Source organism: Chinchilla lanigera, unplaced genomic scaffold (genome assembly GCF_000276665.1).
Source record: "Chinchilla lanigera isolate Chin_1 unplaced genomic scaffold, ChiLan1.0 scaffold00094, whole genome shotgun sequence".
In the NCBI taxonomy this organism is placed as follows: domain Eukaryota; kingdom Metazoa; phylum Chordata; class Mammalia; order Rodentia; family Chinchillidae; genus Chinchilla; species Chinchilla lanigera.
In genome coordinates, this window is record NW_004955495.1 from 5967123 (window position 1) to 5982493 (window position 15371).

Here is a 15371-nt window from a genome sequence, read left to right on the forward strand (position 1 = left end):
GGAAATCAAAAGTCAAAAAACAAACAAAATCCACAACTGGCTGAGAGGCCGGTTTAGGACTTCAGCACCACGGAGAGCTCCCAGCTGCCCGATCAGGGGCGGAAGCGGGCGGAATGTTCTGAAACGACTCTTTCTGGCTTTGCTTAGCGGACTCGACCATTGAACTGCCAACCCGACCTTCTCAGACCTCGACACGCTGCATGAAAAGCTTGACCATTTCTCTTTCCAGGTGAACAGAAAGAAACCACTGAGACTCCCGAAGTACTTGGTTATAAGATCTCATTCTCTAAGTGCTTTGTCTTAAAAAATTTGGACTGCCAGACAGTCGTGGTGGCACATGCCTGTAATCCCAACACTTAGGAGACTGAGGCAGGGGGACCTCTCTGACTTTGACACCACTCTTTTTTTTCCATCTTGCTTTTGCTATATTGGACATGGAATGCAGGGATGTTTTACCACTGAATTGAATCCCTAGCTATTTTTAAACTCTAAATTTAATTTGTACTTATTTTGTTTATTTGTTTTTTTGTTTTTTTTTTTTTTTTGAGACAGAGTTTCACTATGTAGCTCAAGCTGGCCTTGACTTCAAGATGATCCTCCTGCCTCAGCCTCCCCACTGCTGGGATTACAAGCATTTCCCACTGTACCCTGCTCCTGGAAGTTTGCATTCTCCACCTCTTGCCACCATAAGGCCATCAGGCTAAGTGACTGGAGCTAAGGCCTCTGGGAGCAGGGATGAGCTGAGCTGGCTGATAGCCGGAGGCTCTCCAGCCCACACTGAACCTGCTACCTGTTCACATCCCTGCACTCTACAGCAGGCAAAGCAGCAGAACTGCCTCCCTCATCCATGAGATTATTAAATGGTGGTCTTTTAAGCCACTAAATGTTCAGAAAATTAAATAAAAATGTTTGGGCCACTTGTTACACAGCAATGGATAAGCCATGTGTCATAAGGTCTAGAGTCAATTGGAGCAAATGTGTATTTTGCTTCGCCCCTGGCTTCTGACCAGTCACACATGGGGAAGGGTTTGGGTGTGGCTAGGCCTGCTGTAGGGAGAGGCGTGAGTTGCAGGGAAACAACAATGCAAGCCACCACCCCTCTGCTCCAGCTGGAACTACTCTTCTATCTTTTATGGGTCTTGGAGAAGGAGCCTGGTCCATTACATGTGAGCACATTTTATGTGTATGTGCTGCATATTTATGTATTTCTGTCTTTTTGAGACAAGGTTTCACTATGTAGTTCAGGCTGGCCTTGAACTCACTATGTAGCCCAGGGTGTCTTCCAATTTGCAGTGATCCTCCTGCCTCAGCTTCCAGAGTGCAGGTGTTACAGACATGCGCCACCATGCCCAGCCATTGTATATGCATATTTAGAGAGAAATATTGCTGCATACAGTGGCATGCACCTGTAATCTCAGCAACCGGGAGGCTGAGGCAGGAGGATCATTACGAATTCAAGGCCAACCTGGGCTACATAGTAAGTTTAAGGCTGGTTTGAACTATGTTGCAAACCCTGTCTCAAAACACACACACACACACACACACACACACACACACACAAAAGTTAGAAACATCAGCATATTCTCCATACTAATCTCCTCCCTTTCTTATCTTGTATCTCTCTCCCCCCCTCCACCTTTTTTTTGTGTGTGTCTTTTTGACACACAGGGTGTGTCTCCCTACACAGTTCAGACAGGGTCTCGCAGTTCAGACAGGGTCTCGCTACGCAGTTCAGGCTGGGCTTAAGCTCACTTTGTAGCCCAGGCTGCTCTTCAACTTGCAAGGATCCTCCTGCCTCAGCCTCCCATGTGCTGTGATTACAGGTGTGAGCCACCACACCTGGCTCTCTCTCTCCCTTTGTACTGGGGATTGGACCCAGGGCTTTTGCACTCAGTCCTTTATGATGATGATGATGTTTTTATTTTGAGACAGGGTCTAGCTAAATCACTAAGTTGCTTAAACTCTTGAGCTTCCTGCTTCAGCTTCTTGAGTAGCTGAGATAACAGGCATGAACCACCTCACCCAACTTTTCTTTCTTGTACATATGCCTGCACATATTTATTTGTTAGTTTTTTGAGACAAGGCAATCCTCCCGCCTCAGCTTCCTGAGTGCTGGAATGACACATGGCCTGCGCCTCCACGGAGGCTGCTCCCCACTTGCTTGCACATTTCCTCTGTGCAGACACCTCTCCAAGGTCCCACCTGAGGATGTCGCACCACATGGTGTACAAAATGTAATCGTCCTTCTCAGCTGATGCCACGGCAGTGGTGCCTGCACCTGGCTCCTTCTCCCCCAGACACAGCAATTGAGGAAGCAGAACACCGCAAGCACCGCCCCCTGCCGGCTGGATTCTGAGTCAGTAGCCTGCTTTGATCTGCTAAGGTGATTGCGATCCTGGTTCTACTTGCTGGCTCTGAGTTGTTCCTTTTTCTTTCTTGTTTAGCCAGACAAGGGTTACTATGGAGCCCAAGTTGGCCTCAAACTTACTGTGTATCCTGAGTTGCCCTTGAACTTGTGGGGGTCCTCCTGCCTCAGCCTCCTGAGTGCTGGGATGACAGATGCCACCACACCTGGGTTGACTTATTGTTTCTTTTTTTTTCTTTCTTTTTTTTTTTTTTTTTGTCTTTTCCTACGGTACCAGGAATCAAACTCATGACCTTGTGCTTGCCAGGCAGGCACTTTGCCGCTGAGCTAAATCCCCAGCCCCTAGGTTGTTGGATTGATGGATGGGGGTGTGGGTTGATGGGTGGTGCGGGGTAGATTCATGGACAGGTGTGTGGGTAGATGGGCAGTGGGTGGGCGGATGGGGGTGAATCACCTGTGGCTGAGGGAAGAGATTCAGGGCTGAAGGTGGGATTGATAACAGATGTCCAAAGTTCAGGCCAGGTCCTGCAGCTCACAGCCGAGGGTCAAGCTCTTTCCTGAGAAGCCGCCCCTTTCTCCAAGCCTGCCTACCACTGCTCTCTGCTGGCCGCTCTGGGAGTTGCAGAAAGCCCACCTGCTCTCAGGGGTGTAAAAAAAATGGACTTCTGTCAAAACAATTGCTCAATCTTCCTTAACATAAACTTAAAAAAAAAAAAAAGACAGGTTTATTTAGTTTAATTTAAACATTTCTGCCAGGTGGTGGTACATGTCTGTAATCCTAGCACTCAGGAGGCTGAGGCAGGAGGATTGCTGCAAATTTGTGGCCAGCCTGGGCACATAGTGAATTCAAGGCCAGCCTGAACTGCATAGTGAGACCCTGTCTCAAAAGGACATACACACACAAAAAAGGCTGAGGATGTAGCTCAGTGCAAAGACTTTGGGTTCAATCTCCAGTACTGAAAAAAGTAAAGCAAATTTTTTTTTTTTTTTTTTTTTGAGACAGGGTTTCACTATGTAGTTCAAGCTGGTCTTGAACTCACTATGTCACCCAGGTTGGCCTCAAATTCATAACGATCCTCCTGCCTCAGCCTCCTGAATGCTGGGATTACAGGTGTGCACCACCACATCCAGGCAAATTTCTTCAGGGCCTACTCATGTAACAAACACAGACAGATGCCACTCATAGAATTTATTTTCCAGTAGGAAGAGAATGTAGAGAGGATTAATAAGAAAATAACTTGCTCAAAAATAAGTGTCACAGCTGGGGATATAGCTCAGTGACACAGCGCCTGCCTGGCAAGCGCAAGGTTCTGAGTTCGATCCCCATTAAAAAAAAATAAAAATAAAAACACAGTGTCTAAAGCCGGGCATGGTGGTACACACTTGTAAACCCAGCACTCAGGAGGCTGAGGCAAGAGGATCACTGAGAGTTCAAGGCCAGCCTGGGCTACATACTGAGTTCAAGACAGGCTGAACTGTATAGTGAAATCTTGTCTCAAAAAAAGAAAAAAAGATCGAGAATATAGCTCAATGTGAAGGCCCTGGGTTCAATCTCCAGTACTAGAAAAAGAGAAAAACCCAGAAAACCAAACCAACACACACACACACAGCACAAACCCAGAGTACATTAGAAGACAATCAGAATTATTTTAGTGTGTGTATGTGGTACTGGAGACGGAGCCAAGGGTCATTGTACTGAGCTACATCCCCAACTGTTTCTCAGTTTTTAATTTGGACACAGGATCTTGCTAATTTGCTCAGTCAGGGCTTAAACGCGCTATCCTTTTCCTTAGACCCCAGCATAGATGAGATGACAACTCACCATGTCTGGGTTGATGCAGTCCTACTCACTTTGTCTCATTATAAATTAGTTTGCTTTTTTTTAAGATTGTGTCTCAGTATATACCCCAGGCTGGCCTTGATCTCACAGCGATCCTCCTGTCTCAGCCTTGTGGGTGGTGGGATTACAAGGCATGTGCCACCATGGCCAGCTGGCCTTGAATTTGTGATCCTCCTGCCTCTGCCTCCCTAGTACTCGGGATTACAAGTCTGCACCACTAAATTTGGCTGCTTTTCTAATCTCTCCTGGAGGGCAGACACCAGGAATATCTCATTCACACCTTCTTGTCCTAGTGCCTTCCTATGCTTGCCACATAATAGGCACTAAGTAATGATTTATTTATTTCTTTATTTATGTATCCCTGGTTGGCCTCAAACTCGAAAGATCCTCCACGCCCGGCCCCTCAGTAACGAATGAAAGACTGCGTTGGAGCCCTAGCCACGGCCGTTACTCCCCATATCACTGGGTTTTGTGAGACTGCTGAGTTCTCAAGTAGCGTCCCCTTTTAGATTCACAAAAGGCGGAGCTGGACTCTTCCTCAGGAACTGCGAGGAGAGTTACACGTGGGCGCCCCGCCTACAGCGGACCCCGCCTACAAAGGACACGCCCATATCTGTCACTTAGCAGAGGGGGCGTTGTTAGAACGCGGAAGGAGGAAGTGGGTGGAGTTTCGGAGGCTACTGACCAAAGAGCGCAGAAGCTTGAGCCGGAAGGGGCGGGAGCGAACGACCAAAAAGGGCGGTGTCCGCATCGCCATTGGGTTGCTTATGGTCGTCAGGGAAACGGAGGTGGAGGGGCGTGGTTTCTCAGGAGGCGGGGCTTCCGGGGGCCGACTGTCTGGGACCCGGCGGCCGCCGTCAGCTGACCTGCGGCCATCTTGTCCGCCATTTGCCAGCGGCGGGGCGCGGGAGCGCGGGCGCTTGTCCAGCCGATCGCCGCCGCCTTCACCGCCGTTTTGGGTTCCTGCCGCCGCCCTGGCCTGCACGCCCTCCCTGCCGAGGCGGCCGGCAGCGCAGCGCTCTGAGGGCGGCAGGTGCGGCCGCGAGGGTCCCCAGACGGCGCCCGGCCGCGGTCCTCCGGGGACCCGAGCCCGTGGGCCGCCGCGATGGCCCTCAAGATGGTCAAGGGCAGTATAGACCGCATGTTCGACAAGAACCTGCAGGACCTGGTCCGCGGCATCCGCAATCACAAGGAGGACGAGGTGAGGCGGCGCGGAGCGGGGCTGCCCCGCCCGTTCACCGCCCCGGGGCCGTCCTCCGTGCCCGGCGGGCCTGCTCGGCCTCCTGCCCGCTCTGGGCTCGCCCCCGGCGCTGCCCCTCGCTCCGGCTCCGCCGGTCCCGGGGCCACCTCCGTGCGCATTCTCTCTCTCCCAGCCTCAGTTTACCCCCATCAGCTGTTCTCTGTTCGCCCGGGGAAAGCGCTGTCCAGAAGGCCTCGCCCCCCTGCTTCCGGGGCAGCCTCCCTCCCTGAGCCTCGGTTTACCTACCTGGAGGGAGATCTAGCCGCCTCCCCCCTCGCCGCGCGTGTTCTCGCCAAGAGGCTGAGCCGGTGCCTGCGCTGTGGCTCTGCCACCTGAGCGAGTTTCTGGATCACTGGTTGAAGATGCGGGATCTTTTCCTGTCCCAGCGCTCTGAAGCCCTCCCGGGACCTTCTCGGGGATACCGAGGCAGGCGGGTCTCCCCCTCGGGGAAGAACGGGGAAGCGTGTGTCCAGGTTGCTCCCTGAGGCCTGGCTTGAAGCTGTGTGGTCTCGGACCCTCGCCTCTGGGCCCAAGCTGGAGCCCCCTATTTGCAGCCAGTGTCCTATAAGGGAAGGCCCAGGGGTCCTGGAATGGGGAAGCGCACTTCAAGCAGGAACCCGAAAGCCAGGGTGTGGAAACGGTTTTCCAGAAGTAAAATTGTAACTGTGGGCATCAGTTCCTTCCCTTCCCCCAGCCTGTGACCCAGATTAGTGAAGAAGTACAGTTAGTGCCTACCAAGCGCCTGGCTTCCTAGGAGGTTGCCTCAGCAGGAGACGGGGCGGTGGAAGCTTTAGGGAGCCTCCCTGCTGGACAGAAAGGCCGTCCTGGAGGAGGGCAGCTGTGCCAGATGCCTCCTGGTGCAGCTCACAGTGAGGGCACCAGGAGGAGCAGGGAGTCAGGAGTTCGCCCCCTGCCTGGGAACCTCGGTCCTTGCCTGACTCCTCTTTCATTCTGGGGCCCTCTCTGCTGCCCCAGTTACAGTTTGTAACAAAGTTGCTCATCCTCCTCTTGCCTTTTGAGTTGAAAGAGTAGCCGACTGGCCTGCGAATCTGAAATGTGGTTTATCCGCTTCGGCGGCTTTTCCACCCGTATGGGATCACCTGGCTGCCCTCCCAGCGCCCCATTCAGTGGGAGTCCCTGAGCACCCGCCACACATATTCTTGTTAGGGGGCCTGGTTTTGAGGGCTGTGTGCTGTGCCCATCTTCGCCAGATAATGGAAGCCAGGACCTTGCACAGGCAAAGCTCACAGTCTACTACTGAGCCATACCCTGAGCCCAGCACCCTTGGGCTCTTCATATCGAATTACCGTGAACTGACAGCACCTTTTTTGTCTGTTTTTGGTGAGAAAAGTCTTCCTGTGTAGTCTAGTCTGGTCTTGAGCTCACTATGTAGCCCAGGCTGGCCTCAAACTTGCAGTGATCCTCCTGCCTCAGCCTCCTGAGTGCTGGGATCACAGCCCCAGGTTTCTGCATGATCCTCGCCACCTGCCAGTTGGCCATTCTGGGCAGGCCGTGTTAAGACTGGAGATGCTGGTTCCTCTCAGAAGGTAGTCTGTGTAGTCTTGCACTTTCCTCAGCTTCTCCCCTCCGACTCCTGGGTTCCTGTCTGGCTGCTGTTGTAGTCTTGAGCTGTGCCATGACTGCTCTGCCCCCACCTATTTATTTACTTATTTTGGCAGCACTGGGGGTTGATCCCAGGGCCTTTGCACTGAACTACATCCCCAGCCCTTTTTTTTTTTTTTCTTTTTTTGAGATAAGACCTCACTCTGTAGCTCAGGCTGACCTAGAGCTCAGGACAACCCTCCTGTCTCAGCTTCCTGAGTGCTAGAATTACAGGTGTGCACCACCGAGCCTGGCTTTCCCACCTCTAAAAAGCAGCTTCCGGGCCGGGGATATTGCTCAGCGGCACAGCGCCTTCTTGGCAAGCACAAGGTCCTGAGTTTGATTTCCGTTACAAAGGGAAAAAAAGAAACTTCTTTGTAAACTCTGGCCTGTCCCCCTCCCCTGCACCTGAAGGAAGACTTCCCACAGTGGGTTTTCCTGTAGCAGCAGTTTCCCAGAGAATGTTTCCTTTTCACTGTGGGTTTTATTTAAACTGCGGGCAGCATCTCATGGAGGAGACTCAGCGGGGGTCCGTGGAGAGGCAGTGTGACTGGCACTCGTGGTGCGTGATGTTCTTGGTCCTGCGTAGCCAAGCCGCCTTGGGGAGAGCCCCAGTCTGCTTCTTCCTGTGGACAATAGGGGTGATGGTCCCGATCCCCTCCCCTCGTTAAGTGGTTTTGCCTGAGAAGAGGTGTGCGTCCCAATTTTGTTTGTTTGTTTTGTTTTTTTTTGAGACAGGTTCTTTCTATGTAATCTAGGCTGGCTTAAGTAATAAGATTACAGGTGTGTGCCACCACAGCTGGTTCCAATTTTCTGACAGGCTGTGACTCCTCAGGTGCTATAGATAGTTTCATGGGTCACATTAAGGAAAAAAAGGAAAAGGCCAGGTGTGGTGGCCCGTCCCTGTAATCCCAGCACTTAGGAGGCCGAGGCAGGAGGATTTACCACAAGTTTAAGGCCAGCCTGGATTGCACAGTGAGACCCTTTGTCAAAAAAAGAAAGAAAAGGAAAGGGGCCTAAAAACATTTGAGTGCGCATAGAGGTCTTTTCCTGGGCTGTCTAGCTCTCGTGATGGTTGTGAGTGTATTGCATTACCATACATAATATGTAAGTAAAATGTAGTCATTTATTTCATTTTGCAGTGCTGGGGATGGATCCCAGGGCCTTGCTGATCTGAGGCAAACGCTCACCACTGAGCCATCTCCCCAGCCACAAGTGACTTTAGTAAGACCCCCCAGGCACTTTTCATAATTTGGAGAAAACTTGGGTAGAGTGGGGTGGGGTTTCTCTTCTCCTCTTTTGGGGTGGAGAGACAAGCTCTTCATGTGTAAGAGCTTGTCTTGAACTCACCAAGTAAGTTCAGGCTGGTCTTAAACTCACCATGTAACCCAGACTGCCTTCAAACTCTAAGGTTTCTACTGCTTCAGCCTCCTGAGTACTGGGATCATAAGTGTGCGTCACCGCTGGACTTTTCTTTTCTTATTTCATTTTATTTTATTGTTTTGTTTTTTCCGGTACCGGGAATTGAACTCACAACCTTGCGCTTTCCAGGCAGGCGCTGTGCCGCTGAGCTAAATCCCCAGCCCCTCCACTGGACTTTTCTTAATGTTTATATATTTATTTTTGAGATAGGGTCTCGCTGTGTAGTTCAGGCTGTCCTTGAACTTACTGTGTAGCCCGGGCTGCCCTAGAGCTCACTGTGATTCTCCTGTCTCAGCCTGAAATGCTGGGGTTACAGGCATGCACCATCATGCCCAGCTGTTTGTGTTTTTAATTATAAAATATAATTTTTCACCCTTTCCCCCAGTCTTGGGGATGGAAGCCAGGGTTTGGCACATGCTTTATCACTGAAAAACACCCCTAGCACTTAAGCTTTTTTTTAAACATGCCCCCTCCAAAATACTCACTGTCATTAATGTTGTTATACAAGTAGTGCAAATGTCTTTCTGTAAACATATCCCTATCCAGCCTGCAATGGACGCCCAGGCCTGTAGTCCCACGGTCTGGGAGACTGAGGCAAAGGACCCTAAGTTTGAGTTCTGACAGGGCAATGTAGTGATTAGTGAAAGCTTGTCTCAAAAAATAAAAAGGGCTGAGGCGGTAGGTCAGTGTGAAGGTCCTGGCTTCCATCCCTGGTACTGGCAGGAAGGAAACCCCAGCCCCTCTTCCCGCAGCCCTGCCACCGCTCTGATACAGGCATGGTGATGTTTCCCTGTGCAGAGACCTGGCGGCGGGTGCCCCCGCTGTGTGCAGGGCCTGTTGTGAGTCCTGCCGGCCAGACTTCTGCCCTGAGCCATGGGCTTTCTGTGTGCCCGGGGAGGCGCTGCTGCCTCATCTCTGAACCTCCTTGGTGTGGCCCTGTGATGGGCCCTCTGCGCTGGAAGTGCTGCTTCTGTTCTGTGGGACATTTTGCGGATCTGGAGGTCAGGGTTCTCAGGTAGCCTTGCTGCCCAGTGGCGCACCCCTCCCCCCCCCCTTTTTTTTTTTTTTTTTTTTTTTTTTTTTGGTGCTTTTAAGAAGGGTTTCACTGTGCAGTTCAGGCTGGCCTTGAGCTCACTTTAGCCCAGGCTGGTTTTAAACTCGTAATGATCCTCCTGCCTCAGCCTTCTGAGTGCTGGGATTATAGGCATGCACCACCACACCTGGCTCTCCCCGCTTTTCTTTTTTCTTTTTGAGACAGGGTCTCGCCATGCAGTCCAGGCTGGCCTCAAACTCAGTGATCCTCCTGCCTCAGCCTCACAAGTGCTGGGGTCACGGGTGTGTGCTACCACATCTGGGCCTCTCTCTGCATTGCTGCGTGTCTCCCGCAGCAGTGCCACAGAAGGGGCATGGCGTCCCCACAGGACCTCTCTGCAGCCCATGGTGGCTCTGATCCTGGCCCATTTAAGCTTTTCCACAAACCCGAGCCTCACTGCCCACAGCTACTTCCAGCTAATGACTGAGTACAGGGTGCCCTGGGTCTCCTTGGCCTTGCTGGACTCTTCCTGACCTCAGCGACAGCCACAGGGGATGTTCTCATCTAGAGCTGGTGCCATCCTGCCAGAGTCGGACATGCTTGGCTTGTCTGGGGGTCAGTGCCACTGGGGGCCTTGGAGTGAGCGAGTGCTTGGCACATTTGGTGGCCCTGCTCCCCAGTACACCGGTAGTGACGTCACCTGGGGCTGGGGCTGCACAGCTGCTCCTACGTGGTGGCCTTCGGGTGGGCCTGGGCCCCTTAGTGACCTGTGCCTACACTGCCTGCATGCCGGCCCCTCCCCCTGCCCCCACTCTGTCCACTGACCGTGTGCCTGCTGTCATGAAACCCTCTTCCCAGTGACGTTGCTATGTCCAGTTCAAGTGGAGACTGCGCCTCCCTGAGGATGGGACTCCTGCCCATCCCTCCAGGGGCACAGGGTGCTCATTGTTGGGGTTTGGGGTAGGACTGGCGGTGCTTGCCAGGGCCTCCCTCCCCAGTCCAGGTGTCCTGGTGCCACGCCGTCTGGGCTGGGGCCACCTTTCCTCCTGGCTGTGGTCTCTTCCAGGCCCCAGGTTACTTGGATGCCTCCCACGTGAATAGTTGGGTACCTGCCCTATGCACACAGCTGAATGCTAACCCCCGGCAATGCCCAGCGTCAATCCTGGGACCTGTGGGTAATTGCTTCATGTGGCTGAAGGCATTCTGCAAATGGGATCAAGTTCAAGATCCAGCGGGGGGCTCATCCAGGACCCCTTGAGGCCCAGTGTCCGCCTGGGTCCCCCTGAGTGGGCACAGGAGAGAGAAAGGGCGAGAGAGGGTGAAGATGCAGTGCTACTGGCTCTGCAGATAGAGGAAGGGGCCACAAGCCAAGGGCTGTGGGCGCCTCTGGGAGCCAGGACAGGGAATAGCCCAGCAAGGCTGGAATCTCTGGTGCTATTAGCTACTGTGTTTCTGGTGATTGTTATACATGGAGTACCCCCTTCTCTTGCAGCCTCCCTTTGTCCCCTCTCATCTCCCCACAGTGGCCTTCCCCATGACCTGCTTCTTGTCACATGCTACCAACACTAGCAAAGGCCCCCACTGCTCAAGAACCTGAGCTGTACTGCCTGTGCCAGCCCTCTTGCCATGCATTCCTCTGTGATATCCTCCCCAGGCCTTCAGCCCCCACCCGGAAGTGCAAGCCAGCACATCGCCTGCCTGTGAGGAGTGTCCTAGTACTGTTTCTCAGGAGCACACAGTGCCCGAGTCCATCACAAGAAGGACAGCAGAGGACAAGAGCTAGCGGGAAGAGGGGACACCCTGTCACCCATGTTCTCTGTGGGTGCCCTGTCCCTGGGCGAGGAGCTGATGGGGCTTCCAGAGCCCCTGGAATGGTGGCTGTGGTGCAGGACCTGGGGGTGTGCTGGTGTTCAGTGCCACAGCTGCTAGCAGATAGCCACATCCCGCAGGACAGTGCCAGCCACCGGCAGTTTAAAGCTTCCCTGCAGTCTCATTCATTCATTCATTCATTCATTTGCAGTGCTGGGGACAGAACCCAAGGCCTTCACACTGAACATCCCCAACTCTTTTTTTATTTTTTATTTTGAAACAGAGTCTCACTAAGTCATCAAGTTGCCCAGGCCAGGCTGGAACTTGGCGATCTTCCTGTCTCAGCTTCCCTGAGTGCAGGGATAACTGGTGTGTAGGGGGGCGTCAGGCTTCTAGTCTTTTTGTGTTCCCCTTGTGCCCCTGTGGTGGCATTTGGTCAGGTTCAGAGCTCTCCATGTGTCCTGACTGTAACGTTGGGACTGCTGCCTGCGCCTTAGTTAAATTTATCAGGTGCTGTGAAATAGAATTCTCAGGCAAACACTTCTCTGGTGGGAAAAGGTCCCTGTTGTCCACCTCCCCCACTTTTTTGTCTTATTAGGTTGAGCAAGGCTAGATGGTTTAGACTTTTGGTAGCATCATTGTCCCATCATCCTGTTTGGGTTAGGGACTTAATTTTAAAGTAGAACTCTGAGGCAAGTCCTTTGTGCTTGTAAAACCCCTTTTAACCAAAATCCAGAAAAGAAAGGTAGATACAGGGATCAAGCATGCCAAAACCACTTCTGCATACAGATACTTCTGTGATGTTTGAGACTGTAGTTGTCCCATTTTAATTACTAATAATGTAATATACTTTTTTTGTGTTCCCATAAGCCAAGTTTTTGTAATATATTGTGGGTTTTTTTTGTTGTTGTTTTTTTTTTTGGGTTTTTCTCCGGTACTGGGAACCGAACTTACGACCTTGCGCTTGCCAGGCAGGTGTTTTGCCGCTGAGCTAAATCCCCAGCCCCTGTAATATATTGTTTAAGGTCAGCAGACCTCCATGCCCTGCTCCTAACACCTGATACTTGTCAATATAACACTCCAGTGCTAACTGTTGACCTACCAACTTATTTCCCCCATCCTGTTGTGTGCACAGATTTTGGGGAGTGTCTTCCCCCTAATCATTTTCCTTATTGGGGCCCCACATTGGGCACCAGATGTGGGACTCGGTGGTCTCCAGGAGAAAATGGCAAGAGGATTTAGAAAATAAAGACAAGAGACAATAGCTGGGGTCAGGTGGGGTTACCTCTTGCCTGATGAGCAAGAGGATGACTTCAACAGTTAGGGGCGTTTATTTTACACACTTGCAAAGTTAGTATCATGGGGGGGGTAGTGTTGCCTAGCGACTAACAACTGTAATTGTCCAGGGCAGGATGCCTTTTTCAATACTGAGGTAGCTTGACTGCCTGACTGCTTGACCGATAGCTAGCTCCAGTGGCTCCCAACAAGTTCTCCTCCCTCCTGCCCTGCGCTCTCCCTCCAAGCCCTTGCTCCTTCCAGCCTGAGCTCTTGGGACCCTTCCTCCTGCCACCTCCTGCACTCTGGCTCTGACCCTCCTTCAGCCTCGGGGCCTTTGCACACCTGGCCTTTGCCCTGGCTTCCCTTTCCTGTTCAGGCAGCCCGCGGGGCGGGGGCGGGCCCTGGTGCATGTAGAGCTTGGGGATATGGAGGGATGGATGGTGAAAGCCTCCCCAGGGGCGTGCCTGCACAGTGTTACCTTCCCGGGGTGGCTGCAGGGGTGGAGCTGGCCTGAGTGTGACAGGGCTGTGAGTGAGCAAGTGCACAGAGGACCTTTGGGCCTAGGCATCGCCACAAAGGGGCTGCATCTCCTGGAGTTTTCTAGCCCTAAACCAGTAGCCAAGAATTTCTGCTTGGGTGTGAGTTTCCAGCCCATTGCCCTGGTGCTGCTGGACGTGTGTTTGCTCTCCTGTGGTTTATTTCCACGCTGGGGACGCAGCCCTGAGCGTTCGCTGAGCTTGTGTGGAGTGGTGTTTTGAAGCTGACCTGAGCCAGAATTAGGGGGGAAACAGGATGTGCTGGGACTCTGTTGCCTCTGGCCTCGAGAATGGCCCTTTCTGCTGGGTGTGGTGGTGCACCCCTGTAATCCCAGCACTCAGGAGGCTGAGGCAGGAGGACCGTTGCGAGTTCAAGACCAGCCTGGGCTACAAAGTGAGCTCAAGGCCAGCCTGAACTGCATAGGGTGACCCTGTCTCAAAAAGACAACACCCCCACCAAAAAAAAAGCAGCTCTTTCGGCTGGGCCTAGGGGTGCATACCTGCACAATGCCGCTCTCTGGGAGGCTGGACTGCAAGTAGGAGCCCAGTCTGGGCAGGTTAGGGATTTAGCGAGACCCTGTCTCAAAATAAAAAATAAAAGGCCTGGTGGTGTGGCTTATAACAAATGGCTTAGTTCCATCCAGAACAGCCTTTCCTGTAGCCTTGGTATTCAAGGTGCCACCATGAGAACCCTGCCGGCAGCTGTCAGCTGGTCAGGCTTGGGAGCATGCTGTGGTTGCTGGCTGGAATTTTTGTAAGATTCACAACCTTTTGTTTGTTTGTTTGTTTGTTTGGTCTTTTTGAGACAGGGTCTCCCTATGCAGTTCAGGCTGGCCTTGAGCTCCCTTTGTAGCCCAGGCTGGTCTCGAACTCGCAACAATCCTCCTGCCTCAGCCTCCCAAGTGCTGAGATTACAGGCGTTCACCACCACACCTGGCTCTTTTTTTTTTTTTTTTTTTGGAAACAGAGTCTTACTATACAGTATGGGGTGGCTTTGAACTCTCACTATATAGTACAGGGTGGCCTCAAACTTTTTATAATCCTCCTGCCTCAGCCTCCTGAGTGCTGGGATTACAGGTGTGTACTACCACACCTAGCTAAGATTTCACAGTTTGCGAGAAGAGAATAATATCAAGTTTGAGCTGAATTTTCATTCATTCATTCATTCGTATTTTATGGTACTGGAATTGAACTAAGCTATATCCCCAGGCCTTTTTTGAGGTAGGGTCTTGCTGAGTTATTAAATTGCCTGGGCTGGGCTGGAATTTTTTTGTGGGAGGTGGTGGTTGAATTTGTGATCCTCCTGCCTCAGCTTCCTCAAGTTCTGGGATGACAAGTGTGCACTACCACGACTACCGTGGCTGGTTTTATTTTACTATTTTCTTTGTAACATCAGTCATTCTCCTAGATGAGGGTCCCCGCACTGTGCAGACTGGGGCCAGGGTATTCTCGGGTGGGAGGCCAAGCAGCAACCCTGGCCTCCACCCACCCCATGCAGGAGCATCTCCGTTAGGACAATCACCAGTGGACCCAGGCATTGCTCAGTGTCTCCTGGGCTCAGGGTCACCCCGTGTAGCGCCCCTGCTCACACTCTGGGGCTGGCTGGTAGCCTGCTTGACAGGGTGGGGGCGGGCGGTGGAAGGTCACGGGGCTGGCGATGGCCTTTTGCCCACCCATCATGTGTCTGCTCTGCTGAGTTGTCCTTGAGGCCTCTTTGTGTCTGCTCCTGTCCCCACCTATTCTGTCTCCCTGTGCAGTACAAGCTGGCCTTGAACTCACTGTGCAGCTCAGTGTAGCCCATTCACTGTGTAGCTGGCCTTCAACTCTTCTAAGGATCCTCCTGCCTCAGCCTCCTTAGTGCTGGATTACAGGCATGCAGCACCATGTCCTGCTCCTACCTATTCTTGGAAAGGAACTTGAGGACCCTGCGCTTTGCCTGGGCCTACAGCAGAAACATGACCGTGCCCTCCCAGGCTCGGGCACCGTATGGCCCCTTCCTCGTCCTTGGTCCCCGAGCTGCCACTTGGGCTGAGCAGGCTGAGAGAGGTGCTGTGGGGCAGCCACCATCAGGAGGCCTGGGTACAGAGGGCCAGCCCTGCCTGTGTCTCAGGGTGAAGGGGTTTGAGGCCACTCTTGCATCTCTGCCTGTGTGCAGACAGCAGAGCAGCCCTGAAGCCCCTCTGCCTGGGCTTGGTAGCAGTGCAGCTTTAGAAATGCTGACCGTAACCAGGCACGGCGGCGCACAC

General features: G+C 52.5%; 1 protein-coding gene across 1 annotated transcript in view; it reads left to right on the forward strand.

The window, feature by feature from the left end:
• The first annotated feature begins 5054 nt into the window (after positions 1 to 5054).
• Ap3d1 (adaptor-related protein complex 3, delta 1 subunit) overlaps positions 5055 to 15371 on the forward strand; it is a 40349-nt gene continuing 30032 nt past the window's right edge. The window contains exon 1 of the mRNA XM_005405921.2: positions 5055 to 5406. Within this exon, the coding sequence (XP_005405978.1) occupies positions 5311 to 5406 (96 nt within the window). The 5' untranslated portion in view covers positions 5055 to 5310. The remainder of the gene's footprint in view (positions 5407 to 15371) is intronic.